This window comes from Symphodus melops, assembly GCF_947650265.1.
Source record: "Symphodus melops genome assembly, chromosome: 5".
Lineage (NCBI taxonomy): Eukaryota > Metazoa > Chordata > Actinopteri > Labriformes > Labridae > Symphodus > Symphodus melops.
The window spans coordinates 10,762,665-10,776,575 of record NC_136695.1 but is presented as its reverse complement, the minus strand read 5'-3'; the positions used below and the strand labels follow the sequence as shown (position 1 = coordinate 10,776,575).

The following is a 13,911-nucleotide window of genomic DNA, read 5'->3' as shown; positions in this document are numbered from 1 at the left end:
GACTTGCAAGCAACTTTTGTCTACAAAGAGGAAAAACACAATTGTTGGGCCAAACCTTGTTAACAAAAATCCACCACAAAACTTATCACCTAACAAAGCACATGAGGATAAGCTCTAGTGGACACCAAACAGCAGATTGAAACTGGGAGATGAAGTGTTTTGGCTAAAATAGAATAGACTTCAAGAAAGATGAGAAAGAGAGACAAAAATAGGATGTCAGACAGAGAGAAAGGAATGCTGTTTACTCATTGCACTCATCCATATAAGAGGGCTCCATCTCAGCAGTCAGTCAGCCGGACGTTGTCTTGAGTTCAGCACCACATCCAGCCAACTACCCCTCCTTTCTTCCCCCCAAACCCCCTAACCCTAAACCGTCACCACTTTACCGACACAAAAAGATGCAGCACGGCACTTTCCTTTTCACCCTAGCATGCAACCCCCCCACCACCACCTCCAACACACACCCTACTGAACACACACACACACACACACACCCCTGGCCTCCCCCTTTCCCACCTTTGTATCAGTTGAAAGGCATATGGTTACTGCCATCCGATTCCCCTCCACTGAAAGTGCCTTTCACTTTACCGCAGTTCACAAAGAGGTCAGACAACGGCAAACAGAAATATTGTGTGAGAGCTCACTTTTTTGTGCCTGAACTCGGAGATGTGAGAGACACAAGAATAGCAGGGGAGAGAGAGTCCCTGATAAAGTTACATCTGGTCAAACAAACCTCACTCCATTCCTCATGCCAGAGCGGGAGAATTTATGTTGTAGTGAATAAAGAGCGGTATTTGGGAGAATTGACAGAAACTAACCTCGGACATGCTCAGCCATACATCATTCATTCAACTCCACATCCTCGCACAGAGATTTCCAGCCAGGTTAGATTTCCTGGTGTAGCTCAAACAGCTGCGGTTGAAAATGTTCGGTTTGGAGTAACATTGTTCAGGTTTTCAGTGAGGTCGAATACAGAAATAATCAGGAACGAGAGGATAAGGGTGCCTTGTTTGAGATGACCACAACAATGAGTAAATCAATCATGGATGGGCAGGTAGGGCTGATAGGAGCGAGGTGTCAGAAATGTCACATTGGCCAGTGCGTGTAACACGATAAGTCCGTGTTTTTAAGTCGAAACCTCTGGGTCCTCTGGGCTATCTAGTCCCTCCAGCTCTTTGTGCTCCTCGGGTAAATGATTTATAATGAGTGATCCACTGCTGACCTTGTTTGTTAAAAGAGTTGCACCTGACAACTTTCCAAAGTATGTGTACGAAAAGAAAACTGTTTCTGACACAGAAATGGACCTACTCAGATCTCTAAATGTGTCCCTCTGCCGGTTTAAAGAGTCAAAAAATAAATGAGCTCTTTGAAGCTTTACGATCTCTACCCCAGTGTCCCTATTGTTAACCTTAATAATTGCAGCCATGAGTTGCAGGGTACATTTTCAGACCACAGCCCTATAATTACACTGCCTATTCAGGCACCAATTTATGACCAATATTTTTCTTGGCATAAAATCTACCGAGCTAAAGATTTGATTTCCAAATGGGAACATGGGGGAACCACACCAAAACAGCCTCTGGAAAGAAACCGCACAGCCAAAGAGTCTTCAGCACTTCAAACACTCCCCCTGCGAATGAACAGAGATTAATTCTGAAAAGCTAACGGGTGTTTACTTTGCCCTTTATGATGGTTCCTCTTCGAGGGCTAACATTTGGTGAGAAAGTGTCACTCTTGGTTTCGCTCGAGGCTTGACTGCTTCCCATAGACCTTGGACAAGCTGAGGAGATCTTCCCTTACCAACCTCCAACCAACCCCGCCCCCTGGAGGACCTGAGGGACGACTGGCTTGGAAGTGCGCCTCATTCCATGGGGCCATTAAATATTTTTTTTTCATCTCATAGGCTGCTGCCAACTGTTGCGGGTACTGCAGTGAGCTGGGAGGGCATAGGACAGGACCGGCTCATGCTTGTGACAGTCTCATATGCAGTCTCATATGCATTTCTATGTGTGTTTGCGTATCAGGGAATGCAGTGGTGAGGGGTTTTTACCCCTAAATGGAAGACTACCTCCCACCATAAATCTGTCCCTCATTGGGAAGACAAAATGAAAATGGCCCCGTCATAAAACATCTGTAATGGCTCCATCCGCCACCAACACATAATGGGGCAATTACCAAGAAGGGGGCTGGGACAGCATGAAGCCTTTAGCTCTTTTTGGTTCACCACACAGCACTTTGGTGTGTGTGTGTGTGTGTGTGTTTGTGTGTGTTTGTGTGTGTTTGTGTCTCATATGTATATGTGTGTACACTCCTGAGGTCTATAGATCAATATTTAAGGATCATAAAAAAGGCAACAACTTTTACTTTCAGCTGTGCCATGACCCTGAACCTAACGGGGCCACTTTAGTCATTCTGCACAGTGACGGACAGGCTCATCTGATCTGAAATTGCATTATTGATGCCTGATCTTTGGGCGGTCGGCCCAGCCTGGGCCTTTGCATCTTCCACACCTTGTAATCAAGCATAATTGAGGTTAACTGTACGGCACAGTTGAAACGTTAGACAGGTAAGCCGCAGCTTCACATGATTAATGTAGTGTGTTTGGGGTTCTGGGCTCTGACCTTTTGAGATAGGCCAGGCCCCATTTTTAAGTGAAAGCTCTGCCTCTGTCGAGTTGTGGAGTTGTCCATCAAGCCCTCCTGCAGCCCACCAACCCTCCACCCCACCAACATCTCCCCTCCCCAAGGCAGATCCTTGTCTTGCTGCCTCATTGCCCCTGACCCATGTTTGTTTGCCTACATGTCTCGTTTTACAAAGCAGAAGCAAAAGTTCTATTTACCACACAGGTCCCTTTATAAATGTGGGTGTTTCATGTATCGCAGAGACAAATTTAAAGGTAATTGATTGAGAGGGAATGAGGAGAGAGAAACCTGCGCTTCCCTATTTTAGAGTCAAGAACCTGGGTGTTTTTCTTACTGGTTTGCCTTGAAATTATATTCAAGGCTACTTTAGAACTGCTCTGCTTTTAATCTCTTGATTTCCCCTGCAAAATTCCAACTCAAAGCATTTGTTTTAGGTCTGGGTGTTCAGACCAGTGAATGTCTTTGTCTGGCCCCTGTTGGTCAACGACCCTCCCTCTCCTCCGCGGATGTGAATTGGCAGCGAGGTCATGTCCTTGCCTTGCTCCCAAACATAAGCATTGTCAGAGTTAACTGAGTAAATTTACTTTAGACTCCAGCTCATTCAGAACCCTCACACAAACACACACAGACACTAAACAACAACAAAAAAAGATGAACTTTGAGTACACAAAAAGGCAGTCTTCCTTTCTGCAGAGATTTGCAGGAGAATCAAAAGGTGTACTTGTTAATCCGGGATGGTGAGGACCAGGGTCACCATGTGTAACATAGACCAGGGGCAGTAAATGGATGAGGAGGGGTGAAAGGGCAGCCTCAGACATTCCTTTCGAAAATAAACAGAACAAAAGTGAGTTTCCCCGGACAGGTATTCCAAGCAGATCTATCAAACTGACTCATGGTTTGGTGTTTTTTGAGTTTTGAAGACATTTTTGGCCGATGTACAATTTGTGTTTCCCATGAATTTAAACTACAGCAAAGTTTTCACTGCAGTGGAAATAAGCTACATTAGCTCCATCATCATGTTTCAAGAGCCCAGTTGGGAGTGAATTTAATGCAATTAGCAGGTTATCTTTGTTGAAGTGGAGGTGTCTGCTCTCTTCCTCTTACCGTATGGTCTGACAGGAGGGAGGGACAGCTTTTTGCAGGACCAAAGAAGAAGAGGTGGAGGAAGAGACGGGCAGCTGCCCCCTTATAGGAAACACCCTGGTCTTTTGTTACACTTAAGCTGCTCTCTGTGGGGTTTATTATCTGTCTCTGCTTAAACAGCAGCTGCCAAGTGCAACTACCTCCTTTTTTAAACAGCACATAGTTGGAGCTTCAGTTCCTGGAAAGTGAGCCAAAAAAAATCAACAAAGCACATTTTTTGTTATGTCAAAATAAGTACAAGTGGATCACAGTAGAAAAAGAATAGTGACCTCTGGCATTTAGGCACAAGCAAGTGTATTTAATGTCCGGGGCCGACCCTGTCTTTGTGTTGAAGCCAGTGGTTCAATGGAAGGCGGCAGTAAGGGTCACTTCAGGCATCTGCTGCTTTCCTGCACTGCTCATCTGTCCATCTGTGTATGCTGTGACCCTTCTGTCCACTCACAGAAACAAATGCATACGGAGAAAAAAAAAATTGTTGGTGTCGCGTGTAAATGCACAAACACTGCAGACAAGTAAGCCTGTCAGATTTGTTTTATTCTGCATCTCTTTAATGCAGAGAAACAGCACCTTGCTTTGGTTTGGCTGCATGGCCAGAGAAAGGTGTCAGTCTTTAATAAGGAAGAATTATAATCTGCAAACAAAAGTTGTGAAAACTGAAAGAAAGTAGAAAAGGAGATACAACTAAAAAAAAGGAAAGAAAACCAGCTCGTAGCATTCCTAAATACACAAATAGTTCCTAATGGATTTGATCAGTAGCCTTTAAAAATCAAAATCCTCTTGTTGATTCCCCTCTCTACATTTGAATTTTATCCTTTCAACAAATCAAAACACAAGATCTAAGCTCCCACGACAAAGTTTCTAATGCACCTTAATGCGATAGACGATTTCAGCTTGCTAAGAGGTCCCTGCTGTCTGGGAGATCAGCATGATTTATGTCTTTCCTGTCGCTGATGAGGACATCTCTGATAACGCAGAGGTTAAGTATGAGGAACATTTATGTCTCCGTACAAGCCAAGACTTTTTTTTTTTATATCTTGGATAGGCTCCCGGGCTTTTCACTCACAAAAACACCTAGTAGATCTTCACTCGTGCAGTTTTACAGATTTCTAAAGAGGAGCCTCTGTGCACAGATGTGGGGTGTCAAGATTATTTGTGCTCTAAATGAAAAGGACCCATCTCTGTGCCGATTTCAGACTGCTTGGACTAATATATTAGGACCAAGTCTCAAATAAACACAACTCTCTTTCTTCTGCTCGCTCTGCTTCAGTGTGCAGCTTAGGGACAATAAGCCAGTTGTGATGAAGAACTTTATTGGAACATTTAACTTGAGAGTGAGGGATTGAAGCGGGTAAACAAAGCATTCCTTTCCCTTTCATCACCGTTTAACTGTTCCCCTCACATTCAATCTCACCTCCAGGCCTGTGCCCACCAGACCGGGGAACTTGTCAAATAAATATAAATCAAAAAGTAAACGTTTATCCCACAGGATACCGTGAAAGCTGCTAAGAAATTTACACTGGATTGTGAAACATTACAGTATTTCTAATCCATGATCAGCTGCACAGCCTCACTGTTGCAAGGTATCTCCCATGGTGCACTTGTGCAGCAGGGATAGTGTGGCTGACAGCAGTACCCCAGCGATGGTGTGCCAGACATTTAGCCTGGAGGGCCATTTGGTTATACTTAGGGGAATGCTTGTTGTGTCAGTCATTTGCAGCGACCGCTAAAGAGTGCACTTAGCATCCTCTGTTTCCCCGTAGCAAACATGTGGGGAGTGACATGATACTGTACAAGAGCCTGGACAACATATAACATTTCAAAGCAATTTCCTAATTGTTTCCAGGCCAAGGTCGATAGCCTATATGGAAGCAATCCCTTCTTTCAAACTTTTTTCATCCACAGATTGAGAAACATTAAAGTGTTAAGTAAACTTGACCCAAGCAGGCTAATTCATTGGGAAATAGTTGTGGTTTGTACATTCAGTGCCATATCAGTGACAGTCAGTCCTTTTCCTTCTGCTTGGATGGTCACCATATGTGTACATGGTTTGTGTGGGGCATGGTCCTGAAGCAGACTGTCCCTGAGTAATGACATTTGTTGTCTATGATGAGAGACTGTTTACAGAGGGGAAGAATAGATTAGCATACCTGAAGGCAAAGGTACTATACAAGTGTTCCATATGCTCTGCATTGTTGGATCCCACTGTTAAAAAACGTAGTCTGTAAAGCATTTCCTAACAGGTTGTACAAGAATAGTGTGTTTAATTGTGTGGAAATTGATTGTCTAGGAATGAGAAACATGTGTTTTGTTCTTAGCCTGGATAGATATACCAGTGATACTCACACAATACAATGTCCTATAAAGGATTTGAGAGAGAATACAACAGCAATGTGATTTTTTTTTTCATGTGATGAATCCAAAAATTGAATCAGGAAAATATATTGCCTCATATACCCTGAGTGGCCTGCGATTGTGTAATTTGTGTGTGTCTCTCCTTTAGTTCGAGGTGCTAACCAACACTTTCAATAAATGAAATGAGGCCAAAAAGATTTGCATTAATCATCAGAAGTACCAGACTTTGTTTTGAATTTTATTTGTACAGTAATGGTGTGGAATATTATCCAGTAATATATGTAAATAAATGATCTTATATATCATTGAAAAAGCTCTTTACACTCTAACTGAATGCACCTCAAAACTCAGATCCGATATGCAATTATGAGGTAGACATTAATAATGGTATTTCCACCCTCTGCGAAAAAAAAACTTGAATACACCTTAAATTACTCTTATCAATGTACGAAATATATGATTATCATGAAACTCTGTACATCACAAATAATAAAATAATTATAGAATAGAAATTATACCGATTTGAGTGCATTTAGTATATTTACAAAGAAATGCAGTTATCTCATTTCTCCATTCGTTGCACTTTTGTAAAGTTTTACTGTACAAATATTTACAACTCAAAAAAATAATGAACAGCAGTGCATTCAAAGCTAATGTGCATTTAAATATCGTCTCGTTTGCGAGTCTTTTTCTTATATTTTCGTCATCAGAAAGATGGACTCTCTGCCTGACCGCGGTCCTTAGAGCAGTCAGTTGTGGAAGTGCATTTCGTAAAGATGCTGACTTTTGAGCAAAAAGTTCGCCTCAGTTATGTGCTTATTTTTTAACAACGGAAGCCCAGTCAGGCACGAGTCTTTCTGTGTGTCCTTTCTGTCCACCGAGGCGCGCGACGCCTCTCCACTGGTTTCCAGTACGGCAAAAAATCTCTTGACGGCATTACTGTCACCACCATTTTATCTCCTCTGCTCAGAACAGTCCATGGTTGTGTGAGAGTGCGTGTTTGGTATGACATATGCACCCCCTTTTTTTTTTTGGAAAACAAGCACTTGCTCGGGTCTGTAATGACTCCAGCTGGACGGTGGCAATTATGGCCTGGATGCACAGACCCAAAAGAGTCCGGCCTGGCAGGCAGGATCACACGGCAGAGCTGCAACAAAGCGCTGTCCTCTGCTCTCGGCACGAACAGGTGCACAGTCGGGCTCCCATCACAACAGGCTCCCATCTCGCCTCGTACCCACTTCCTGTGCCATATGGACACGTCTCACTCTGGGAAACAAAAGCCTGTTTGATGAGCGCTGACCTGTTGCGTGGACTGGAGGCGTAACACTTTAAGGCAAAGAGTGTGAATTATTGTGACTGTGCTGAATCTGAATAAATAGCAAAAATTGCCTTTGCGTGCATCCCTTTTGAATTAAGACAAGGCGCGTGATGCGTCAAAGCATTTCAGACCGTTGAGGGCTTTAGCTATCAGCAGGGACCCACCAAGACTCATATTTGATGTTAAGTCTTTTAAAGTTTTTTTTATGAACTAAAGGGCCGCTACCTGCACCCACACTGCTCCACCACCATGTCCTCGTACTGTTTGTATACTACGTTGTTACCTGAGTCTATGTACAGGATGCTGATGGGGCTGAGTTTGGTGGGAACGCAGCAGCTGGGCGGGGTGCTATTCGGGTCCATGGAGTTCATTAGCGTCTGTATGATTGCGTGGTTGGTCGGCTCGAGGTGCGACCTGAGTGGGAAGTCACACACACCCTCGCAGTGATATGCCTCGTAATCCAGGGGCGCGATGATCCAGTCGTCCCAGCCCAACTCTTTGAAATTCACGTGCAGCGCCTTTTTGCTGCACCTGGATTTAGACTTTTTTCCGTGCCTCTTTCCGTGCCGGTTACTCAGCGCCGTCCTCCGCCGCCGCCGGGGCCCTTCTCCTTTAACCCCCCTCAACGACACCCCCTCCTCTGCTGCTGCCTTCACCACCTCCTCCTTGTCTCCCACCGACCTCCGAGACTTGATCTTCTCCTTCATCTCGTTGAACAGGTTCTCTCTCTTCTTAGAGCGCGTGTAGGCCACCAGGATGGCCTTTTCCCGCTGGGACCGGCCGCTCCGGTCCATCCCCAGCTGCCTCAGGTCCACCTCGGTGTCTGATTTGCCAAGAGTGACGCGGAGCTGGAAACAGAGTTGGTTCCCCTGCTGATGGGGATGATGATGATGATGATGTTGGGGGTGATGGTGATGATGCTGGTGTGCTTTAAACATTTCCCACACGTCCATAACCTCCCAGCCGGCCTTGGTGGAGTCCAGCGGGTCAAGGGACCTGGAGTCCAGCAGTCTGTCGGAGCGACAGGGGTAGAGCTGGATGTCGTACAGACCCGTGGTCTGCAGGGGACTCTGCAAATCCCCCCGCGCTCTCCTAAATATCCTTAATTCCGCCCCGACCAGCTCCTCTTTGTCTGAAAGGGTTGAGACATCAAAAAGATACTTTTGTCTTCGCAGAGGAGAGTGCAAAAGATCGTCTGCAAGGATAAAAGAAGAAAATAATTGCAGTCAGATTCACTTAGGGTGTACAGTGTTCAGAGGGAGGGGGAGGGTGGGAGTGGGACTCAATCCACAGAGGCCTTCTCTCTCTCTCTCTCTCTCTCTCTCTCTCTCTCTCTCTCTCTCTCTCTCTCTCTCTCTCTCTCTCTCTCTCTCTCTCTCTCATTTTCCCCTCGCTCAGCTTCTCTTGTTTTTGAAAAATTCACCCTGAGGCTGGCTTAAACAAACTGACAGGTGACAAACTCCAAGTTTACATCATGTTTGTTATTGATCAAATATGTGTGTCATCCTTAAAATGTTCGTATTATTACATCCTAAAGCAACAATTGTTAGGTTTAAGCTTACAACGTATAACGACAAATCGACGATTGGGAATTGAACACATCGTTATTCAGAGCACACAGTGCTCATATCTCATGTCTCGATGTCATAACGATCAGATCCCAATCATTTGTCCTCACAACACGAAATGTGATGGCCTTCATAGACTGTTAGGTATGTAAGGCAAACATTCGTTACAATGACAATAATCCAATCAAAATGAAATGCAATGCCACTTTTAATAAAAGCCAGCATGCTTTAATGGAAAATATTCTGCCTTCGTTTCACTTCATGACAGATTAATTATTAATTTCCAGCTCCTTGACAGGTGTGGAAGTGAACTTTTCCCTCTCTGCAGTCTCTGAAACTCTTAAATCTGAGCAGCAGTAAGAACTTCAGACATGTTTTCTTTTTGGGTAAGTCTTGCAGAGTTGTGGGGAAAAAGGAAAAAAAAACAAAAAAAGAATGAAAAAAAAAACAAGGGGCCTAGTGATATGAAGGCCCCTGGTTGCTGCCAGACACAAAAGACCAAAAGGCGACATACTGTACACTCAAAGAAACAATACACAATTAATGCATTATTCTCCGCTGCAGACCCAGGAGGCCTGCTAATATTCTACCGAGGCGATCCAATGAGAATGGAATCTAAAAGTGTGGAACAATGCATGAAAAGGCGGCAGCGTCCACGAAACACTATTTTTTTTTCCATAAAAATAAATAAATTAAATGCACTTTCTACTGTGTTTGAAAGCAACGTTTTGTATTAGTGTAAATTATTTTCATCATATTTGATCAAGCTGCATATATTTTATCTACTTGGTTTGATTCCACTTCAACAAAGTCCCTGTATTGTTCTATATTTTTTCTTCAAACTATATTTTTACGAGTGATATAATGCTCATATTTCCAACATGTAACCTTTTGTTGGGATGTTTTCGCTAAAACTGTTAGCAGTTTGCTTTAATGCAAAATCCAGAGTAAAATTCATCAAAGGAAAAGGGCCCAATGACTTTTGTTGTGGTATGTAAAAATGTAGATGCCAAAATGTTAACCTATTTATTTAGATCAATAAAAAATGTTTGAATCAAAAAGTGTTACTAAAGCTTATTTTCGTGTTGTTATTAAATAAAAACAGTGTGATTCCCTTGTTTTGTGTCTGAACGTTGTTTAACCAAATTCACAGTGACATTTCTCTATCCCTGTGTTATCACCTAAAACTCCTTTTTAAGGAGGTATTTGAGACTAGTTGTCATTTTCCCTCCGTGAGCCCTGCCGAGTGCAGAGTCCAGCAGTAAAAGCAGATTGAAACCTTGAACTCGTTTCAGGGATTTGTGCCGTATGGTCTGAATTAGGTTTCGTTTTTTTTTTTTAATAAGACCTCAAACAAATCGAATACAAGTTCACCAAATAATTAACAGTTCTGAATTCCCAACTTCCTCATTAAAGCACTTCCCCTCTTGTATTTCATCCCATCCTGCCAACGACAACATTCCGCTTCAAACGCGCCTGCACGGACTAACTGACTGACTGACTGTTTGGACCACTGAGAGATATTCATGTTGACACTTTAAAAAAAAAAGTACAAAGTTGTCTTAATTTCATTACTATGTTTAAAACGTTTTTCCCTTAAAGCATAAGATGCCTGCCGGTGGATAATTGGGGAGGAATGCGATGAATTAAACTTCGTGGTTTAAACTGCACCCTGCGCACTTTTGTTTGACCTTGTATCTTGTATTTTGACAAATGAAAAACATGTTTTTATCATCTATGCCTCTGTTGGAGAAAAGGAGAGAGAGAGTGAGATGGAGAAGGAGAGAGGGAGAGGGAGAGAGGCCCGACTGCGCCATCTGCGCTTTAATGAGTTACCCCAAGTGCCAAAAGTAATTTTCAGATTCGGGTTATTCTTTTCTGATCTTGCCTTTGTGACCTCCAGGAAATACCCTGCCTAGTTTTATAAGCCAACTTCATTTACCTACAAAAGTGTGGAAGCCAAAACACCTGTAGATAGCTGCGCACTTAAAAAACATGTCTCTGCATGGATAATTCATGCGTTAAAGACACAACCTGTTACTTTACTGGCGACAAAGCTGCCTCATGAGTATTATTTCCTGATTTGAATAATGAAACTTCTCAGCTCAGGTTCATTCAGCAGGTTAATGCAATGCAACACTTTGGGGATGCTGGGAGGATTCCCAAAAGAAACCAAATACGCTTGAGCTGAAAGAACGGGAAGAAAAAATAATTTTCCGTAATTAAAGTGGCGGTCGCAAAGGGAGGTTCTGCAGGGAGAAAAAAATACGAACCACTTCACAGCGGAGAAAATGCTCTCCCATTTTTTTCCTCTCGTTGTTTTTTTGGTTATGTGCCCATCGTGGCCGAGCTGGGTCATTATGGGAGAATAGACAGTGTTTGATATGTTATGACATGAACACTCAATTGGATCACCGAGTTCAAATACTCCAACCAGCCGTTCGATGCCAAGCAGCTCTCAGAGGGTACAGCTCAGGGTCAGAGCCAGTGACACATCACATCAAAATCACAGGAGAAAGTGAGGCGTTTTTCCTATCAAATCAGTTCACACTGCATGAAATGGCAACAGCGAAGAGCCTTGAGTTTTAACGTCATTCTTAAAAAAAAAATGTTGGTCAAGAAAAAAGTTTGGGGTGATACAGACGGAATTGTTTTTTAATGTAATCTGGTTGATTTAGAGAAAGCGTATTATCCTTTGATATATCATTGTATAATTTTGTATAACTTCAATCTTGAAAACAAACGTGTTATACACAGATTTAATTGCAGCCCAAAAGGGAAGATAATGTGTTTTAAGCATCGTACTCTGTAGCGTAAATCTCGTGTTGATGGATGTCTTTTGCAGCGCGCATTCTGAGACTCGTAGTGTTTGAGACAGAAGGGAATGCAAACATAGATAGCTTTTATTTCTCCAGCAAAGATTAACTCGGGTTATTTGCGCGCGCGCTCGTGTGCGAGCGTGTGTGTGTTTGTGTGCGCGTTGGATGTGTTAGTGTTTATCAGTTCGTGTTTGTCCATGCGAGTTGGTCAAGTCGCTTGGTAACACATGTTAACTGACCCAAACACCTGCTTCTCACACCGAGCCGCTCTACCATGGCCCCAAGCTCTCTTTGTCAGAGCAAGTGGGCCAAATTGAACTTCATAATGGTAACAAATGTAACTGTTTCAAGTTCCAGGATTTATGGAGATCGTCTTTTGAATGTTCAATGTTTGTGTTTGTCCGTAGGCTTCATCAAAAAATTAGACATTGAAACAACAACGAAGTGATCTTATATCAAAGAAAAGTTTCTCGTATTCACGTGGTGGTTGGGAGCGGAGTAGTTAAGCTGCAGCTTGCACTGACAGTGATTTACAGCCTTAATTTAGAGAGCGCCTTAATTAGTGTTTTACTGTCGTGTTACCCGGAGGTTAATCTAAGCGTAATATAACTTAATACTCGGAAAAAAAGTTACGTGTATGGCATCTGTGCGGCTTAAAGATCAGACTATAATGAAAACATTGTTAATCATCAACATTTAACTTCGGAGCTTTTAAGTCTTTTCACAAACTTTGTTGTGATTTAGTATAATTTGTGCGCCTTAAAAAACGCGAACACGTCGTTTTACCTGTTACGAAACGTGCGTAAAAGTTGCCGCCGTATATTTGTTTTTCCTTTATTTTGAGTTTTGTGTTTTTAGCAAGATTTTCTTCACACGAGGAGAATATAAGACATGTCAGCCGAGCACAAACTTTGCAACAGAATTATGCAACTCGATGGAGTTTGCAGCAGACTGAAACCAACCTGTTCCTCTGTCCACAAAACTTGTTATGGTGTTGGCAGATTTAGAAGAGCGGAAAAAGCTTGCGTTAAGTCCGAGCTTCTCTGCAGCTGAGTATGTCCTGTATATGGAGAGCATATATTCATGTGGCACGATAGCGTCCTTCAGGTCTTCTTTGTGATGGCCAACGATAGGATGCGAAGACGTAAAGATGTCTTTCAGGTATTTGGATGACCTTTGTCCGTCCTGATGAGAGATCCTGGCTCCCCTGTTTCTCCTCGGCGCAGAGGGAGCGATGATAGCAGCAGATTGGAAACACGGTATATTCCCAAGGAAAACAAGCAGCAGGCCCAGATATAGCGTCACTAGTCGAGATGCGTCCATGGCTGGAGGAGTCACCGGGAGATGTTTAGAAGCTCTTTATTTCAAGCTCAGTGAAGATGGATTCAGGGGGCCGCCGGAGTCGGAGATGGTGTGCGCGTCAGGGTCGGAGAGCTGCTACTTTTGCGCTCCTCGGTCCCACCGACAGAAGTGCGTTTTGCGCTCTGGACTCAACACAAGAGCGGAGACTGTTGGGCCGAGGGAAACACGCCCACATGGTCGCTCAGTGCAGGGCTTCCCAAACGATTTCATGTCACAGACCACAAAACGGACGCGCATAAAAGACCAACGTACCGCCATTGGAAAAGTAATTGTGGTTTAGCAGGCAAATGCTGAACAGTCCATGCCGTCCATAGATATTTTGTGTTAGCTGTGTTTTACGTGCCATCTCAGACTTTACGTCATTTTAATTGTTTGGCTAAATTGCAATAAAATTAAATCATGCCTCATTTTTTTCCTCACTTTTGTCTGAGAAATAAATTAAACCACACGTCTGAGCAGCGTGTGGTTTGGATTATTACTTAGTTTAAAGTTGACAAAAACGATTTAAATTCACTTCTTTTTTTTCTTCTTTTTTTTTTACAGAAACAAAGTTATTGTCCTGCTTATCACTAAGTATTTGAGAGCATTGACGCTTTGAAGGACAGTTCAGATCAGATTAGATAAGATTTTTACGCACAGATAGGCTGAAATGGTCGTTTTGCACCAGGTACTCGTAAAGCAATTCGATATTTTAAAGAAACATAATT

General features: G+C 43.0%; 1 protein-coding gene across 1 annotated transcript; it reads right to left on the bottom strand.

Annotated features, from left to right (window-relative positions):
- Positions 1-6,390: 6,390 nt before the first annotated feature.
- gdf6a (growth differentiation factor 6a) lies at positions 6,391-13,366 on the bottom strand. Its single transcript, XM_079343385.1, has 2 exons — positions 12,805-13,366; positions 6,391-8,650 (listed from the first exon to the last, which is right to left on the bottom strand). The coding sequence occupies exons 1-2, from the start codon at positions 13,163-13,165 to the stop codon at positions 7,677-7,679; spliced, it is 1,335 nt and encodes a 444-aa protein (XP_079199511.1). The 5' UTR covers positions 13,166-13,366; the 3' UTR covers positions 6,391-7,676.
- Between the last annotated feature and the right edge of the window lie 545 nt (positions 13,367-13,911).

What these genes read in the sequence shown, in the direction of transcription:
- gdf6a (XM_079343385.1), bottom strand. Translation starts at nt 13,165, where the DNA reads ATGGACGCATCTCGACTAGTGACGCTATATCTGGGCCTGCTGCTTGTT. An exon ending in TTTTGTGGACAGAGGAACAG is followed by an intron (nt 8,651 to 12,804) that starts GTTGGTTTCAGT and finishes TTATCCTTGCAG; the next exon opens with ACGATCTTTTGCACTCTCCT.